The 19,725-nt window shown below is 45.1% G+C and overlaps 1 protein-coding gene across 1 annotated transcript in view; it reads right to left on the bottom strand.

The window, feature by feature from the left end:
* Positions 1–660, bottom strand: part of LOC131591725 (protein O-mannosyl-transferase TMTC1-like) — a 134,561-nt gene extending 133,901 nt beyond the window's left edge. Inside the window, exon 1 of the mRNA XM_058862711.1 lies at positions 256–660. Coding sequence (XP_058718694.1) covers positions 256–557 — 302 coding nt within the window. The 5' untranslated portion in view covers positions 558–660. The remainder of the gene's footprint in view (positions 1–255) is intronic.
* Between the last annotated feature and the right edge of the window lie 19,065 nt (positions 661–19,725).

Here is a 19,725-nt window from a genome sequence, read left to right as displayed (position 1 = left end):
GTCGCCTCATCGCTTCCCTTCTCCAGCGAACTTGCCCCGGGCCGGGCCGGGCCGGGGGACCGCGCCGACGGCTGCGCCCCCGCCCGCCCCCCGTCCCGCACGGCTCCGGGACAGCAGAAATGCTGAATCACGAAGCCGAGGGCGCGGGACCGGGGCCACGGGGCTCTCCCTGACCCCCACCCGGGGCCGGCCGCCCCCGCCCGCCCGGCCACGGAGCCGGGAGAGGGTCCGTGCGGAGGGGGAGCCGCCACTCACTTGAAGGTGAGCACGCAGAGGGGCCGGTAGGACTTGTGGCTGGTGTTCTCGGCCATGCGCTTGCCCCAGAAGTCGTTGGCGAAGGCGGCGGACACGGGGGCGGCCGCCCGCACGTCGGGGTTGTTCACGATGGCCCAGACGTCGTCGTGCACGAACTCGCCCCGCAGGGAGTTGCCGTAGCAGAGGGCGCAGAGCCCGGCCAGCACCGCCGCCGCCGCCGCCCCGCCGCGCCGCCCGGCCGCCGAGGGGCAGGGGGCGGCTCGGTCCCGGCTGCGGGAGCCCCGCGCCGAGCCCGTCACCATGGCGCGGGGCGCCGCGCTGGCTGCCCCGGCTCGGCCGCCGCCGCGGCGCGGGGAGGCAGCGGCGCCCGCATGCTGCGGGGCGGGCAGCGGGACCGCCGCCGGCCACTCGCGCTCTGCCGAGGCGCAGCCCGGCCGGCTGCAAATAAACAGCGGCCGCCTCCCCGCGCCATCCCTCCTCCTCCTCTTCCTCCTCCTCCTCCTCCTCCCCCCCCCGCGCCCCCTCCCGCACGCATGCTCCTTGCCGCGCTGTCACACCGCCGCCACCTCCTCAGCCCGTCGGCGGGGCGGGCTCTGCCCGCGGGGACCCCGCCGCACACCGGGGAGGGGACGCGCCCCGGCACGGCGGCACCAGGCGGGGCCGTGTCTCCCGCGGGCGGGGAGCGCGGTCCCGCCGCGGCGGTCGGGTCGCCGCTGTCCCAGCTCTCCCAGGAGAAGGGTGCAGGGCTGTCCTGGTGCCAGCGCCTCCTCCGACCCCCCCGCGGACAGCTCCCCTGTGGGCTGCGCTCACCTGGTCATCCCCGCCGGCTCCACGGCACCCACGGAGTGCGCGCTGATCCGGCACCGACGCTGCTGCGCCGCATCCCCGCTGCTCCACGGCATCAGCGCTGGCCCGCGTCCTCCACGCTGCAGCGTCGGCTGTACCGAACAGTCCCCCGCGGTGTCCTGCTGGAGGGAAAGGCATTTTGGTGCCACAAAACTTGTTTTCTCTACTCTGGTCCATTTCCTGATACTCCTCCAAAATCGTTTGAAAGCTGCAGTGTGTCCCCACCCTCCCATAGATGACCTTTCTCGTGTTAGTGACAAGCTCCAATAACTTGAGGAAAGGCCACGGTCAGACCATCTATTTATATCAAAACTATGTAGTCATAGATTTCTTAAAAACCAGAAAAACAAGGACTCTATTAATGGGGTTTTACCCTCTAAAGACAACCTTCTGCTTAAAACCAAACAAAGCAATAACACCACTTGGCAAAGAGGCTTTGATTCAATTAGGTGAATGAACGTAGTGGACATACTTTGAATTTTATTTCTTAAGATACTCTGAGCAGGGCTCATCAGCAGCCCGTGCAGTTCCAAGCTGCTCCCTGTGTGTGTGCGTGACCGTGTGGGAAAAGGAGGGGAGCGGAAGCCGTGGAAAGTTCATTCAGGCTGTCCGGGGCAAGCCCGCTCCAGGAGCGCTTTTTCCTCCAGCGTATTTGGCACTTCGAGTGATCTGGTACTTTCCAAGTGCAGCAGAACAGGCTTTTCAGATGCATTTTTGTTATAGCTAAAAATAACAGTTAACTCTGCCTAGGAAAGTGTGTTTATATCCAGGACAGAAGGAAACTCCACAATCAGAGCCATTAATTCAAACTTTCTCTTTAAGCAGCTGATGACATTTAGGCAGTTGGCTGCATGGTGTTTTCATCAGCAGTGGGAGACCACTTCTGATAGTGTGTTGGTCTTTATTTTCACCAAGGTTTCAAAGCCTAGGCATTAAAAGCTGGACTGCCAAAGCCGATGCATGGGAACAGGAAGGGTTTCCAGAGGCACACAAGGACCAGAGCCCACGAGGACCCAGCAGCTCTGGAAGCAGCCTCACTATTGCACATGTGCCTAGGAGGTGGAATCAGGACTTTTTGTTGACATGAATTAAAATAGTGGTTGGGGGCAGCGGGGGGATGTGGAGAGGAATGGACTGTAACATGGACTGCAATGTTGAGGAAGACAAAAACAGTGTGAAAGATTATAGGTTGAAATTGTCTTACAGTAGACTGCACATAATATTTTAAATTCTAAATTACTCAGCTGAACAAAATCTACAATCCCCTAGCCCAGCTGGGCCTTAGTAGGCTGTCCCTCCCAGAAAGACCCCTGGAACAGAGTCCTCACAGCCTTTCTCATCAATGTCTGGCAGCCTTCTGTCCTTCTCCATCATCACAGGCTGGGGGCAGCCCACTGACAGCCTGCCCCTGCCACAAAACAGGGCCCAGGGCTGCCATCAGGCAGCTTGGCCCAGGGGCAGGGACAGGTCTCTCCATTTGTTATCCAGGACTGTGGGACATGTCCCTGCTGTGTCACAAGTCCTGCTGTCCATTCCTTGAGCTTAACTAGTTCTTTATAAAAACCTCACAAAAAATGCAGAGTTCTAAATCAGTAAATGATGGAGAGGTGACAGAAAATAATTTTCCCATCAATGAATTTCCTGACAATGTCTTCTGACAGTATCATACACAGCCACTTAACATCACACAGTACAGCAGACACACTCTCTGGAATAAATAGCATGGCTTCTCATACAGATCCACAACAGCCTGTTCTCTTCCATAACCCACCATGCTTGATTAGCACCAAAAAGAGAGAGATGGCAGTCCTGACCCACTCAGGACTCCTTCCCCTCACACTCCTTAGGAAGGCACCTGTACTGGCCATTGGTTTTCATCTGGCACAGAGATCTAGACCTTGCAATGGAGAAAAACACAATTTATTTTTAAACCATTTTCTTATGTGCTTATTGAAATGTTATGCATAAACATGTAGTTAACGCTGATTTGCCAAGTCCTTCTATGACAAGAAAATCTATTCTCACTTCTCCATGTCAGACCAGTTTTTTCCTTTTTTCCATCAAGCAAGCATCTGAAAGAGACAAAGCAATGCTCCAGCCAGCCATTGAGGAAGACCTCGTATTCTTCACACCATGACCCACTGAAACACTAACATATCATCTTCTACTTTCTCCACAAAGGGAAACATTACCTCATCATGCAGCCATCCCCATCACAGATTACATTCAAGAGGTTGTCTTGCTAGAAGTCCTGTCCACCTTTAAAGAAAGTAACAGCAAAAAGAATTCAGAGAGCAGAACAAATAGTGAACACTGCTGTATTCTGGATGTCAGATTTGTACTATTGTCTATGGCATGGAGTCACAGACACAGAGGGAGAGGAAAGAGAGAGAGTAAGGAGAGAATAAAGAGATGGGATGATTTGCTCCAAAGTTGCTTTGCTACTTCCAAAAATGTTATCTAATAAGAAGTATTTCCTTCTTCTGTAAGTCTTGGTTCTTTCTCTATGTAAAGTAGCCATGTCATTCATTGTTTCTGAAATGTGAAGCCAAAATGCACCTCAGAAAAGCCACCTGAGTTCTGGAATTGTGTGTAGTCGAAGTACTCCAGCTATTTGCCTGCTTTCCTTGTATTTCAATCACAAGTTTTGTGCCAGCTATATAAAAAAGATTAACAAATGGCTGTTAAAACTGGAGACCTTGAAACTGCTAATTGAGCAGAGCTCGTTTCTTCTAAAGCAGGAAAGTTTTGCCTCCACTTGGAGTAAAACATACGGCAGCCAATGCAAGGCAGGAGACACATTTGAGCAGATACACTTCAAAGGGTTGAGCACTGATTGATCTATTATCTGACAATTGCAACTGCTCAAAGGCAGAGAGAAACTGCAAATGTTTTGAATTTCAAGCTTAAAACCGGAGTTCTGAAGAGTTAAGCTTTGCATTGACTGATTAAAGTATAAGAATGCAGTAAATACAATTTAAAAGTTAAATTACCATATGGTCATAGCTAGAGGTAAATTTCAAAAGTAGCATATGTAAATAGTTTCTTGCTGTCTGAGCAAATAATTTTACATTTAAACGAAGTCATTTGGTATCTGGTCCAATTGATTTCTGCGTGCAGTCAGTTACTGCAATTCATTGCAGTTGCCCCAGGATGAAACTGTATCTGCCACGTGTAGAATCTTCAGTGGATACAGATTATATTCATATGGTTAAAAATGAACCAAGTTTGGTATCTTAAATCCAATGTGCTGCCTGTGCTGGAAGAGCTTTGGACAGACAGAGAGCAATCCATGTGGGCCTGAACACCTCCAAGGAGTTCTGTGCAGGCATAACTCTGTTTACTCAAGTAGGATTTGCACTTTGGAGTTACTGGGAGCATTGCAACAGTGAAACGCTGTACTGTGATTTGCTGGAACATTCCAAATTACGTTCCATTTTCCTTGTTACCAAATTGCTTCTAAGTCTATTCAGGTGACAGAAAGTTTCTCTTTGGTGAATTCTTCCTAAAGCCCAGTGAAAGTTCCTGGTTTTGCTTTCACTTTCAGCTGTGGCCAAGAGCCAGAACAAACAGGGGAGGAAAACTTAGTACCTTGGTCCTGTGATCCTTAGGAGCCGAAGAAATCCAATGTCCTCAGGATGACCTATCCTTCTCAAGGGGATATGGTATTTCAAGTTCAGCCCACAACCCCCTAGTAAGCCTTCTCACCATGGCAGTCACAGACTGTGTTAAGTATTAGCCCTGAAAATTCCAACCCCTCAGTGTCTACCAAGTGATATCAACAAGAAGATAACACATGGTAAGCTCTGCTTGGTGGATCCTCATGGGTGCTCATTTCCCACCCCTGACACAGATGGCAAGTAACAGAGAATCAACCCTCTTCACATCCATTTGTCACCTGTTTCATATGCTTGCACAAAATGAGAGATTTCAAGCTCAGAAAAAGCTTGCCATAGTTGTTACTGGATTAGAGGGAATCTCTTTTTCAGCTCATACAACAAATGCGTTTTCTGCCTTTGAAGAGACCTGAGTTAAGCCTTAGTCCATGGGCAGGGTTGTACAGAGTCTTTGAACCTTCGCAGTGGATGGAACATCCATGATTTGACACTCTACCAGAAAATGGTAGAGTGACATATATAATCTCAGTTTAAAGGTCAGGGACAATACAAAGGTGGGACAAGCCCCAGTAATGAGAATAATTGGATTCTTCATCTACTTAGAGGAAGCAGACTGTGGCATAGGCAGATGAGGTTGCCGACTCCAGAAGGTTCACTCGTTGGCTGAGGAGATCTGTACTTTCCACTTTTGTTTGAATGACTTGGGTGTTCAGAAACCCCATGATGAAACTGAGGGTGGAGGAGTAAAAGCCTTTTTCTTCCCTTACTGAGCATGGATCTGCATTTCTCCTCTGCTGGAAGCACTGCAGAAATTTCCAAAGCCAAAGAAAGTCCTCAGCCTTGCCCTTGCCTGACAGATTTTTTTTATTGCATCAGAGCAAGGGAAAAGTGTAGGCAATAGGGCTTGAGTCATAAGAGTTATCACTTGTAACAGTCATCTATTTCTTGCTGATTAACTACAAGACAGTTCAAGCTGAATTTTTATGCACTTCATGGAAATCAGTTAATGACTCAGAACCACAAAAATTAAAAAGGGAAAACCCAACCCAAGACAGGCCCACTTCTGGATAAGCAAATGAGAAATTCATAAGTGACCCAACATCATTTTCACTTACATTGCATAGTGCTGGATGACATTTTCACCCTTTCACTCCAAGTACAAGCAGAATGTTTGTGAGGCTTTTTAAAGAAAATCCTGCTAGAGAGAAGTTGTTTTAAAAGGCTAGCTTTCCTGAGAAATGGACATTAGTAACTCAGACACCACATGATTCCCACGAGGCTGTGCAAGGACACATATATTGTCATGTGGCTGTACAGCTGGATGCTGAGCTGCTGAGGTCAAGTGCAGGGTAAGAAATTCTGACCAATATTTAGTGGTTGGGATTCATATTGCTCCTGTAGGGAGACATTGGATTTGGAAGATGGATCTGATTTTGGTGAGATAAAGGAGGCATTTTCTACTTGGACTGTACTGAAACAGTTCATTTGACCCTATACTCACTTTTCAGAGTTGGTTGTAGGTTCCCCAGTGCGATTGTCTCTCAAAAGTTCATATGTAAAAATAAAAACAGAGGTTAAAGACCCTCAGTCTGTTCCCTATCCAGATTCAGTTGGTTTTGTTTTCTGTGAATCTCTCTGCTGGAATACAGCAGCAGCTCTAAAAGTAACTGATTTATACAAAAGATATTCTGGCATCCCTACATTAGATTGAATTGCATTCACTGCAAAAGGTCTGATAAAATCAGACTGTTGGATAAAATCAGGAAATCTCTACATTTATTCTCTGATTACCAGGCAAGCTCAATTTCATCATGGTGAAGTAGAAGCCAGTGGTTGCAATTACTTTTCTTTCTTTTCATCCATTTTTTAATATTTGGGTTTAGGATGGAAAAATTACAAATTAATAAATCTGCACCAAGTCCAGTCAAGACTCTCCATAATAATATTATTCATATCTCTATTATTAGCAACAGCTGGAATAAATTTTAGCACAAATATTAAAATCTATATTGTAGAATAAGCCACATGGAGTCACTGTAATTTGAGGTGGGTGGAAGTTTCCATAAAAGCTACTGGGAAAAGAATATGACATTATCTTTTTTCAGGTGACTTCTTTGGATTTTATTTTTGCAAGCAGTTACAGTTTTATTTTGCAATAGAAGGACTTGAAATAAGCTTAACTTTCTGGAGTTTATGTTGAACAAACACTCACAATAAACCATAATAAAACAATGCATCAATCATTCACTCTGGGCTCTGCTTCTGTTCGCTGGTTCTTTTACACTGAGGTGTACTGAACAGCTCTGGCTGTGTTAGAGCAAAGGTAAGTGCCCAAGCACAGCCACAACAACCTAAGCCAGCTATGGGAAAAGCTGGGGAGTTTTCCCACCAGTTAGCTTTTGACTGGTTCTGTCCCTGCTGTTTTCCCAAGGCATTTGAGAAATTATCAGCCAGCCAATAAATCAGTTAAAAAATCAAAGCAGAAAAACCCTGTACCGCTTCTCAGAGGAAAAAATCTGAAATCCTGATTGAGGGGGGCAGCATCAGGAGGAAGCAGGATGGAGAAGGAGGCAGCTGGGAATGATTGGAGTAGCTTTCCTGTGTTCCCTTTTCCCTCTCCATTGTTTCCACAGACCTTGCATCTAAAGTGACCCTCAGACTGGGGGTAGGATAAAAGGATCACTCCCCAGTGATCCCTGCTCTTCAGCGCTGTTCTGCACTCACAAGTCTGCTGCGGACAGGTAAAATATGTTGTAATACTCAAGGAATTTTTAATAAAAATATTAATCCTATTTTGAATGGAAGTGATTATTTAGATGTGGAAGCAACAGAAGGACCAGTAGATGTGCTGTGAGAATGGTAGGTGCAGATGACACCTGGGGCATCAAGATGCCAGCGCATCTGTGTGCAGCTTATCAGGACCCCCTAAACTGCAAAACAGAGTGAAAGAGAGGACAGACTATAGAACAAAGCCCTAGAGAAGTGATGAGAGGAAGAAAAAAGCAGGCTTAGAGCCATCAAACTCCCAGACAAAGAGAGAAAAATAAATCATAATCCATAGATGGAACAGGATGAAGAACACATGAGGATGTGAGAGCTTGTGCAAATCCTGGTTTGTTTTGGCTAAAATCACCTTTCCCTCTTCCATCAGCTCACATTGTTACATAGTTCATGTACAGTTCTGTGGCTAGAAATATGGCAGTGAAAAGAATTATGAGCCATATGCTCTAAGAAACACCTTTTATCCAAATGAATGCAAACTCTTGGCTCTCCTGAAATGCTCTAGCAAGACATATGTGTGACTTTCCCCAGTTTTCACTAAGTGCACACTTACTTGCTCAGGGTTTCCAGCTCCTCCTGCTAATGGGGACTGAAGAACTCCTTCCTTTCAGTCTCTCCAAGGAGATGAGTCTTGCTTGCTTTCTTATGCCCACTCACAACCCCCTTCAGTGTTTCAGATAATTTCTTCTGCCTGATTCCACTCCAGCTTTCTTCTCAGTCTGTAGAACTTCTAACCTTTGCATCTCTGTTGCTAAACATTTTAAAAAACAAGGTACTGAGCTATGCCTAGTTTAGAGCTTACAAAATTTCCCATGGCTTCAGCCCAAAGCCATCTGCAGTTCAGCTGAAACACTCCTAGAATCCCTCAATAGGAGTCTGGAAGCTTTCCGGACAGCATTTGGAGCCTGGAAGGCACAGAAACCAAAACAAGTCTCAGTTTGGGAGCAAATCTAGCAAATTCAGTGTTACTGAACCTGCTTGGCAACACATCTCTGCAGGGTTTTCTGTCACCTCTAGTAGACCACTCCTAGCACATCTGCCCCTTCCATCCTCGGGACATCACCAAATTCAGGGGCCCATCTCAGGTTCCTCTGACCTCCCTGACACATCCTAGATCCTTCTTAGTTTTTCCTGTGTGCTGTCCAGAGGCTTCCAGAGATGCTCCATAGCCCAGCATACCTTAACTACTGCCAAGTTCATGCCACAGCTCTGTTCCTTGGGCACAAGGCAACCTTTTCTTTTGTAGATTAGAGGTCACGGACACCGAGCTTCTCTGGAAGCTGCTTCAGGAATAATGAGTGATTTTCTGCAAGACCTAAGGATTTTTGTGACTCTCATCAATATCACCTTCTCAGGGCAAAAAGGCCAACACTCTCCAGTATAAACAAAAAAGATAGTAATAGCAAACAAACCATTCTACCAAACCACACTACACCTCTGTGCACTTAGTCCTTCCTTAGGAAAAGACAGAGAGAAAGAAATTAATTACCTGAGAGCCAATTTCATTTGTATCACTGCTGCTTAAACAGACCTATTGGTTAAAAGGGTAAAAACACATGAAAATGAATACTTTCATAAGGGAAAGGACTGGAGAGGAGCCTAAAGGAAAACTCAGGCGCAGCCCAACTTCAAAGAAATGCTGCAGAGACCCACGCTTTGTAGTTTGGGCCTATTTCTTGTTATCTCTGAACTTTCATAGATTGGCAATTGTAAAGAAGAGGAAAATCATACAGATGGGGGTTAGTCTTTTTTTGGCATGAGGCTGGCGTCTGCCTGGGAAATTAATCCGTGCTAAGCTGCAGTAAGCTGAGCTGCTGAGTTTGAATTCATGTCACTGAGACCACTTATACCCACCACTGGTCTATAAACTCTTATTAGTCAGACCTGACAGTGGGTGACATCTTGATGAAAAGAATAGCCTATGGATCACCATCCATTCACTATCAGTTCACAACAATGATTTTAAATGAGCCATTTTCCCGAAGACCACATACCAAAACATTTTGGGGGGATAAATAAAGTGATACTGGGAGATTTTTGTTGCTGTTGTTTTTTAAAAAAGGATTAGAAGGTCCTAGAGTTCTTTGTCACTGAAATAACCACACGTGTCAGCTAAACTGGCAGAGCTATTAGATGTAGATTCTAGAAAGGGTTCCTTAGATGTTGATGTCTTGGATACCTCCCAAAAGATTTGCTCTCTGGACAGTTGAAGAAAAATAAAATTAGAAGGGAAAAGTAGCTCACAGCCACAGCTAGTGTTTTCACTTTTTCTGAATATCACACGGTACAAGATGTTGATGAGAAAAGACGGACTTATGAGGGGTGACTTGACAGGAATCACATTTTCATTTCCTCCATAAAATTTTTGCAAGATTTTCTCTCTCTCTAGTGGCCACCTTGATGTTGTTGCCTTTTGGAGGCCAATATGATCCTCCCTATGAGAAAAAGATATCCCAAGGCATTTCCTTTTTTCTTTTGCAAGATGCAGACAGAGGATTCCATTAAAATTTTTAATTTGTTTAACTGGTTTCTAATTTTCCAGACTCCTGTCATGTCATAAAACTGCCTGATGAATGACAGCGCCCTGCTAGGTTTAGCTGGGGTGTAATGTGAGCTCCCAGGGATGGAAACAATAAAACACAATTCTCTGAGAAATGGGGTTTTGCAAGAGACTGCTAGCTCTGACTTCACCACACCCTTTCATTTTGTTAGCACCAAGTTGCTGCTGGATTTTGTTACAATTTCTATCATTATGAGCCCTCAGTTCACAAAAGTAGGAGAGAATCCTCCAGATAGCTCAAGGTGATTTAGGAGGATAGCTGGTAAGTGCCATGCTATGGACTTGCTCTGCGTGTACAGGAGCCAGAGCACGGGCTGTGGAAGGGCTCAGCCAAGGCTCACACAGCACAGCCCCGAAGAGAGGATTTCAGAGGAATCAAAGGACAGCCTCTCACCTCCCTCCTCTTTCTTTCCAGTTATCTGTACATTTTCAGATGACCGTGGCTTGGAAAGAAGAAAGAAACAAACAGGAGATTTAATCTTTCAGTGATCATTGTCACATGCTGGTTTTGGAAACTAAGTGACAAGATGTTCACAACACAATTCTGTTCACTGTCACTAACATGGTCAAGTTGTCCTGGAAGAGAAGCTTCCTCAGAACTCAAAACTGATTCCTTGGCTTTCTACATAAACCCAGTCAGATCTGACTCACTCCTGCAGAATATCCTCCTAAATATCCAGGCAATGACAGCAATAACTATTTTTGCCCTGTCAGGCTGCCTGCGAGTAATCTAATCGGATCTGGAACATAATCATTCATAATGAATTGGTCCATCTAGCTGAAAGTGTCACTAAGCAACTACAACAGCAAGCCTCCAACTTTGGGCACCACCCTGCCAGCTGTGGCAGCCTGGTCTCCCAGCTGTGCCACCTGCAGCACAGACACTGACCTCTCAACAGGTCCCTGGAGTGCCAGCTATTTCTCTGCACTGGCCAAGCACAGCTACAGTGCACAGCAGAGGCTGGAACAAAGCTTTCCCCAGCCTTTCTGAAGTTTTCATACTGACTTTTTCAGTCTTTGTGCTCCGGGATTTTGAGATGGGAGCGAGACAGGACTTGCCTTGATATCCTGAGCTATTCCCACTAAAATCCTGTGCCCTCCCACTGCTGACCTCAGGACAAGATCAACTGCAAATCAACCCTTGAGCAAAATCTGTGTGGGAATAAAATAGGACTGTTACTTCTCTATAGCATCTTGCAGCAGCCTGTGTTTGTGTCAGAGGCTGCAAAGCAGGAATGTATATGCCCTTACAGTGACAGCATAGGGGATTTTGTTTTGGTTTTGAGTAAAAGACTGATAGGGTAAAGGCAAAAGTGGGGGACAGGTCAAACACAGCTAATGAAAAAAAGTAGACCCAGTCTTCATCCTGTTTTATTGCTTGCTAATAGAGTAATGTTTGGCAATAGCTTGTGTGTTGTAAGGTTTAAGGTTATCAGCAGACTGACTGCAGAGAGCTAGTTAGAATTCATCCTGCATCTGGGACTGTAATCTGGCAATTTAAATGAAAACATGTACTCTGCATAGGTGCATGACATAGACCATTACTATCATTAATACAGCAATAGTCATAATAAATCACATATCCAGTGTGTTTGTTATTGCAAGGAAAACTTAATTATAATTCTCAAGCTGGCAGCATTTGATTTACTTTTTGCTATCTGTGTAATTAGTTTCCAAGTTACAACTGCAGAATCTTAGTTGAGGTAGAAGGTGTGGAGCTACACCTGCAGCCATCGCTCTGGCAATGACAGCTTTCCCTTGAGGATATTAATATTTAACACAAAAATAAAAACCAAATAAAATTCCCTGAAAGGGGGGACTGCTTGGAAAGCGCGTCTCAGGGAGCCTCCCCTCGCACTGCTGAATTGTTTTTGGAACAAGGAGCTCTCTAGTGTCCAGATGTAATAGTGCAGCTCGGGAAGAAGATGCTGTGAGGACACAGCCTGATCCAAAATATGTGCCAGTGGAAGGCCTGGGTCTCTTTTCGATCCCCCATGCTAATGTGCAATGTGAAAAGCACTACTTAGCATCACTATTGTCCAAACCAATACAGTACCCAAAAGTTTTAAGGCACAGCACAGAGGCCTCCTTCATGCCCCCCCATCTTTCTCCACCTGTTAGTTAAAGGAACTTCTGTTGCACTGCTGAAGTGGCTCCTGCTTAGTCTGTGGGAAAATGATGTGTGTAGATATCTGTCTGCATCCAGGCGATGAGAAAAAGGTTTAAACTTCTACTTTGCTCCTCTCCAGGGACAACAAAGTGCCTGCCATTTGTGGGTCTAAGGCCATGTGCTTTCAGGTAGCCTATTCTGTATGAGTAAATGACTAATTGCAACCCTTGACTTTTCATTTATGCACCTGATTATGTGAAATTGTCTCATGATCACTAAACATAGAAATAAAATACCAAAATATGTGTGGATAGTAGTGTCCAAGGGCAGATCACTTCCCTGTGTTTCTAAAGTGAAGACCTGTTGTGTTCTGGGGCTGCAGGATCATGTCCAGGGAGGGTACAGTTACCAGTGACTGACGTGGGACTCCAAGGATATTGGGTTCTGCTCAGGAAACCATTTATTCAGCACAGGAACAAACTCAGATCCAGAGACACTGAATAGAGGCAGGGTGGTGAGTTTTATGGGACAGAACCAGGGTGGAGTTTAAGGTCAGGGACTAATAGGAACACTGCAAGGGAGAAATCCCAGGGGCTCAAACCCAATCAGAGCCCCTGGGCTGCCACCCCATGAGGGTCTGGGGTGGAGCAACTCTTCCCAGGCTCATAGGGCACATCCCCTGAGGCAGAGGATGGAATTCCCTCTGGCTGGGCTTTAAATCCACGCCTCTCACTTTAACAATCCTTATCTGAAACTAAATTGTCACTGTTGGACACAAAATTATTCACACAGACGCAGCTCAAAGTGTGGTGAAAGAAGAGGAGAAGTTTCTTTGTTCTTTCAGTATTTATAGGTTTCCAACCACGACTGGGGATTGGACAGTCAGGTTACCACCTTCCCAACCACACTGGCTGTGAGAGACGTCCATCAAAAGGTATATCTTTAATGGAATGTATAAACACTTATGTTTATAGTTACTTTCCTGGGAAAGTGGCTAGAAATTATGAAAACAATATCAAAAGTTCTGATTCTCAGGGCGGCACTAAATTTTTGCCTCCCTGGGCAGGGGCACCTCACAACTGCCCCATTTTTAAATTAAATTTTGATTAGGAGCTTAGGATGTTTCTAAAACTTACACCATAGAAAACCCAACCCCCCCACAACCCACCTGCCTTGCTTTGTGGGACACTAAAGACACTAGCACTCAACAACGAAACACATTAAGCAAACAAGCAAAAACAAAATTAGAAACAAACAGTTCTCGGACAACAGCCACAAAAATTAAGCAGGGGTGGTAGTTAATAAAAACATAAAGGTTTTTTAGTTCAGTCTCTTCCAGTTCTTGATTTTCATTTTTGAAGGATGCAGTTCTTTGATCTCCTCTTGGAAGGGGCAGAGTTCTTGGTGCTCAGCCTCAGCTCCTGTCCCAAACATGCCGGTGCCACCACTCCAGATGGTCCTGGTGAAAGGCCGGCCTTCAGATCTCAGGTTACAGTTTCAGTTTCCCCAGAGGAGGTGTTGCCCACGATGGAAAAGGCACAGCCCCCAAGGTGGAGCAGCCAGAGAAAGGGGTGGAACCAGAGGAGAAGTTACTGTGGGAAGAGAAGTCTTAGGGGACTAAAAAAAAGGAGTAAGGCAGGAAAAAGGGATCCCAGACAGCATGGCCAGGGCCATCATGGGAAGGGGGTGGGTCCAGGACAGCATGATATTTCCATTTTCCTGGACAGGGAATAGGGAATGTGGAAAGACAGGGGGTGAAGGGGGACACGGAACGGCAGGCAGACGGCAGCAGACCCGCATCACTCTGGACATTCTCTGTCCCTTGCCTGCCTTCAGGAAAACGGGATGGGATGGCAGAGAGACATAGGGGTGACAGGGAGTCAGACGCAGCCCTGAGCCATCTTGGCATTTTTCACCCTTAGGAGCAAAGGAGAGGGGAAGATATGGGGATGTATACACCAAAAAAAAAAAGAGGGACTTCACAGAAGCCAAAAACCAGTCCACAGGAAGAGCCAAACCATCCATAATTGTCCATAGTGTTAATATCATCCACAAAGGTCCTTCCCATGTATAGAAAAAAACCAAAACCATCCATAATACATCTCGTTGGGTGATGTTAGATGTTTGTCCCATCACCTGGTCTTGGTCCCCCCCATAAGCCCTTTTTTCCCCCCTGCCCCTGAGGCACTCTCAACCTGACCCTCCTGCCAGGTACTCTTGAGTCCTTCTTTCTAAGGCAGGGGTCTCGCTGGCTCTCAAGCCATCTGCCAGGAACTTACAGGGTGTCTGGAGCCGGTCCTGCTGTTCTCCTGGTGCTTCGCTGGCCGCCCGCATTCTCCACCATTTGTTGCATTCTGGGGCTGCAGGATCATGGCCAGGGAGGCTGAGGCAGAGGATGGAATTCCCTCTTGCCAGATTTTAAAGCCACGCCTCTCACTTTAACAGTGCTTATCTGAAGCTAAATCGTTGCCTCCCTGGGTGGGAGCACCTCACAAAGACGGTAACATTTTAATTTGCAGTTGTGCAGGTTTGAGCCCATGCTGAAATAACAATATATTGTCTTCACACTGCTTTTAATGCTTGCATTTTGTTTTTTCAACATATTTGCAATGAACTCACTAATGTTGATAAAAATGGATTAAAAATCTCTTTGGCTATCACTGGCTATCACAGATGGAGAATAATGACTTGACAAATCGGCAAACTGAGATTATCTGCAAATATTATGAGAGGCGCTTGAAGCCCTTATAAAATACATCATCACTTTTAACAGCATTTTGCTATTACAGCACCTCCCTTGTGGATTCTGCGATTTAACATTGCAAAAAAAGTGATGCCAGAGCTGAAGCTTTGCCACGGAAAAGCACCATCTTGTGCTTCCTATGCTCTGCTGTCCACAGCAAGGTTTATTCCACAGTAGAAAGTGAATTAGGATGCAATAATTAACTAAATGTGTTTCAAAGGCAAGAAATCCCGAACAGGGCTAAGATGCTCACCTTTAATCACTGCAAACAAAACAACTGTGGCATTCCTGCAAGTTGCTGCCAGCCAGAGGTCACAGCCCTTTGCCTTCAGATGGGTTTGCAGCAGGTTTTCCTTTCCTGCTATTGGCCTTCCTTGCCTGAGCTCAGCTTGCAGAGAATCCACAGTTCTGGAAGCTGGAAAACAATTTCAGCAATGAAAGCCACAAACAACAAAGAATCCTGCAAGATCTAGGTCAGTCAGGACAATAATAGTTTTTTCTCCACTTAGTATTTTAGCTCAGTATTAAGGTGATCCTTCTTGATAAAAACAAAAACCTATCATTGCATTATTATGTCCAAACACCCTATGGAATATCTGGGATATGGCAGCCCATTTTCCATGAACTTTTGCAAACCTGCAGGCATGGTGGCAATGGTTTTACCATTTTCAAGGAACCATTTTTTTTTTAAAGGAAACAAAACAAAACAAAACAAAACAAAACAAAAACAACAAAAAAAAGCTGATATTTTCTGACCAGATAATTAAAGGAGCGGTCTGCCTCCTCAGAAAACTTTTTGTAAAAACACCCTCTGATGGTTAATCTCAAAAATGTGGGCTCCATTTTCCTCAAGAATTAGGTTTAAAGTGACTTTTAAGATTTTCTTATTGGAACTCCCTGCATAATGCAGGGTGTAGGGTTTCTGCAAAGTCCATGGCTAATTTCAGTTTCATTTGCAGTGTTGGAGCACACAGAGTCCTCACTCGCTGCTGATTGAATTCAGTCCCCCTCAATTGAATTCAATTGCTATTGAGTTCAAGAGAACTGGACCAGAGCCTTAGAAAAAAAGAGCAGTTCCTGGAGACCCAGCACCATTTGTCAGGTAGGACTTGGTGTTTTACACTCTGTCACGTTTGAAAATGATAAACTAGAAGATGTGTCAGATGTGTTCCAACAAGAAGAATAAAATCCATAATTCAGGACAGCACAGAAAGCACCTGGTTTTATGCTGTTATGCTTCGTTTCCATTTTGAAAAACAGAAGAGGCTCAGAGAAGCATCTGCTGAGCTTCTGAATGGGTTTGGATCAGCTGCAAGTGCCTGTCTGCCAAAGGCAAGTCCAACTCAGACACGAAACCAGGCAAATCTCAGGGATGCTGGGTCAGTTTCACATTTACATCCCAAACCCATAGCAAATCTGGATTGGTGGCAAATGGATCTGACAAAAAGAAAAAAAAAAAAAACACAAAAAAGCAGAAGCTTTGCATGTTCTTCACAAAATGAGATTCCTAAATTCAGACATTTGCAGGAAGGACTTAATAATTTCTGTCTTTCTCTGTATTTATGGATGCAGAATTCTGGAAATCTCCATCTGATAAAGACTTTCAGGTGGAGAAGAATATTGTTGTTCCAGTCCTGTAAGGTAAGTACATAACTAATGTAAAACTTCAGACTGTGGGGTACCTACAGCAGCTACCTGAGCTCACTTAGCTACAGTCTGAGGGCACAACAATTTCACTGGAAACTCCAAGAGGAAATTAGTTTTTGGACTGCCACTGACTGCACAGAAGAAATATCTTCATCTGGTTGGTATAGAGGGCCTCCTGAAAAAAAAAAAAAAAAAAGTTGCCTATAGTAAAGAAATACTAAAGTGCTTGCCTTGCTCTCAAGCTCAGCTGTGAGATTTTTCTCCTCGGCAGGGAGCAGTGGCAAACTGATGAAGGAACAGATGTGGTAAGTGTGGAATCACTTCTGATCTGCCACAACCAGCACGGATCAGCCAGACCTGGCAAAAGCCAAGTTATTTGTCATTGCCCAGGGAATAATAAGTAGACATCCACATGTAACACCCATGGATACTGGCAGAGTCTAGGCAGGGTCCCAAGCTCCAGATCTGAAGGAACCACTGCAAGTAAAACCATCACAAGGAGCAGGCGTCTTGTGGGCTTGGGTTGGCATTGCTAAATGCAGCTCCTGAATTTACCATCCCACCTCACCACGGCTGCCTAGTGAAGGCACTGAATGGTGCAACCACAGCTTCAGAGCTGGCTTGGTCTCTACTGCTGTGACAGAGTTGTCTTGCAAGGCTTGCAAGGCATCTCTGCCCAACACTTCCCACAGCTTCTCTTCCCAGGGTGACAAATCTCTGCAGATCCATAACAACTGCCTTTGTCCTGAGTGACAGCGATGCTTTTGAAATAGGCTCTAAGCTCCTCTTACACTCTTATCCCAATACAGAGCTGTGCACATAACATGTAAACAACATTAGCAAATCCAAAAACAAGAGCAGATGCTTTATCAAATTTAATAGCTACAAAGCCTCTTCATAGAGCAAGAAAAACATGAATTGGTCTGCTCAGACCAGAACTTTGGAGAAATTCACAGGTTTAAAAATTTAATTTCTACTTAAAAACTAAATAACCATAATAATTGATTTACAAACAAAAAATAATCTAACTAGCTAGTTGACAAGTTCTCTAAAGAATTGTGAAGGCTTTCTTTTGCCAACAGGCTAGACGCAGCAGCACACCCTTTAAAGCTTCTGCCCATCACCTTGCAAGCTTGCTTAGATTTTTCCTGTGCTCTCACTGGGAGCTGGTAAGATTAGTGCAGGCATCACATCTAAATCCTTGGCAGACCTCCTCCAGCCAGCAGCACCGTGGTGGCATGGTAAGTGTCCAGAGTGGGAGACAGCAAAGGGCAAGGGATCTGCCCTTGTTGCCAGTGCTGGTGTTGCCAGTGTGTCATTCAGCTGCTTCTGCTGAAAATTAGTCTCTCTCTTTCCAGTTCTGATGAATATTGATGAACTTCACGGCATCAAAAGAAGCAAAGGCAGGACAGCTGTTTGAAGGGACAAACACTTCAGTTCTGGATTGGAAGAAAAAGAGACAGAGACAGCAGAGTGGTTGTGACGAGCCAGGCCTTCTCCCTCGCTTGTCAAAATGTGATTTACAGACACACTTCCATTCACCCTGTGGCTGCCAGTTCCCACATCCTATGTCCACAAATCTCTCTTGTTAATTGGATAGGCAATATGTGGGCTGCCTCCTCTATAAAAAGCTTCTTTAAACTGGGACGCTTCCCAGCTCATTTTAATAAATCATGATTATAATTACATTCTTTTGCTGCATATTTCTGCAATAAAATCCATATCATTCACTTACTGGCCTTCTTTAGAGTCCAACTATCATTTTGTCTTGCTTCTGAAGCTGCTTTTCTCGCCTGGTCATTCAAAGACTGCCATTTGCTTTGAACCTCTAAGCTAATTCAGCTGCTTTTTCCTTATCTTCACAGCCTCTCCTAATTCTGTCCATCCCAACGATCCTACTTTTTGCCATCAGTGACTCACTCCCGATAGTTCTGCTCACTAAGGCTGTCCCACTGCCTCAAGAGCCATTCCACCAGCATGCCAAGTGCATCTGAAGCTGCTTTTCCCAGTGGTCAAAAGCTGCTTCTTTATATAGCAAAGCCCTTTGTCAATGGAAATTGGTTCTCTTCTTTTGGGGAAGTGGCTGTTCTCCCATAAGGACTTCAACACACAATCAGCTCAGCGTTGCTGGGAAGCCAACAGAGTCATCACCATCCCCATGCCAGTGAAAGAGCTTTGCCAGACCCTACAAGAAAGTGCAATCTGAAACTGCATTGCCCTCAGGACTGTGTAGGGAGGGGAAACACAGCTGCTGAAACATTTGTGCTGGTTGCTGTGAGAAAGAAGTCAAGAGGTTCAATTTGCTGAAGTTCCTCGCAGCTGTAATTCCCCTTTTACACAGCCAGAACACAGGGAGGATGCCCTGAGCCAGATAATCACACTCTTTGGGGTTTGGAGTGCACTCTGGAGAAGTAACCAGGAGCCCCAACCCTCAGCTTTAAATCTCACTTGATCATCACAAAGCTTCTCTTGGTTTTCCTTTTCCTAATGGTTCTGTCAATTCTAATGCCTAGAGGTGACAGGACTCATCTTAGGAGCCATGTTTTGGAAAAAGATGCAAAAATTACAGAGAAGAAAAAAGAGAACAGACAAGCTGGATGAGATGTGGGTCAGATGAAACAGTGTAAACATTCAGTCTTTGCTTCGAAACAACCAGAATTTTAGACATGAATGTGTGAGGAATCATCTTGTTTTATGGTTCTTAAAAGAACTTATAGGTTTCTTTTTTTAAGACCAAATAATTTTTAAAAGTGAAAACTTTGTCACTCACCACCTCAAAAGCACAATGTAAAAAGTTTTAATGTGCAAAGTTATAATGTGTGGTTGTTTTTATACTGACAGTTGGTTAGTTTCAGATTCAAAACAGATCGAGATATGCCTCTTTTTTGCATAACTCCAAGCTCAGCTTCAAACATGTAAGTGGGAAAATAAACATTAAAATGAATCCTTAAACTTCAATTACTTGGAAGATGCAGAGCATGAAGCATTCAAATGGCTCTCACTCAGTGACCCAGTTAAAATATACAGATCAGTACTGCAATTTGGTCGCAAACATTTCAGACACCTGAGGCTGTGGGGGCTCTATCCTGCTCCCAAGCTTTACTCTGACCTTGGTGTTCTAATGCAGCCCAAAAAAAACAAATATATGTCAAAAACACTTTTGCCT

The sequence above is a fragment of the Poecile atricapillus genome, chromosome W (assembly GCF_030490865.1).
Source record: "Poecile atricapillus isolate bPoeAtr1 chromosome W, bPoeAtr1.hap1, whole genome shotgun sequence".
NCBI classification, from domain to species: domain Eukaryota; kingdom Metazoa; phylum Chordata; class Aves; order Passeriformes; family Paridae; genus Poecile; species Poecile atricapillus.
The sequence above is the reverse complement of the archived record's forward strand: the minus strand, read 5'-3'. Positions and strand labels throughout refer to the sequence as shown.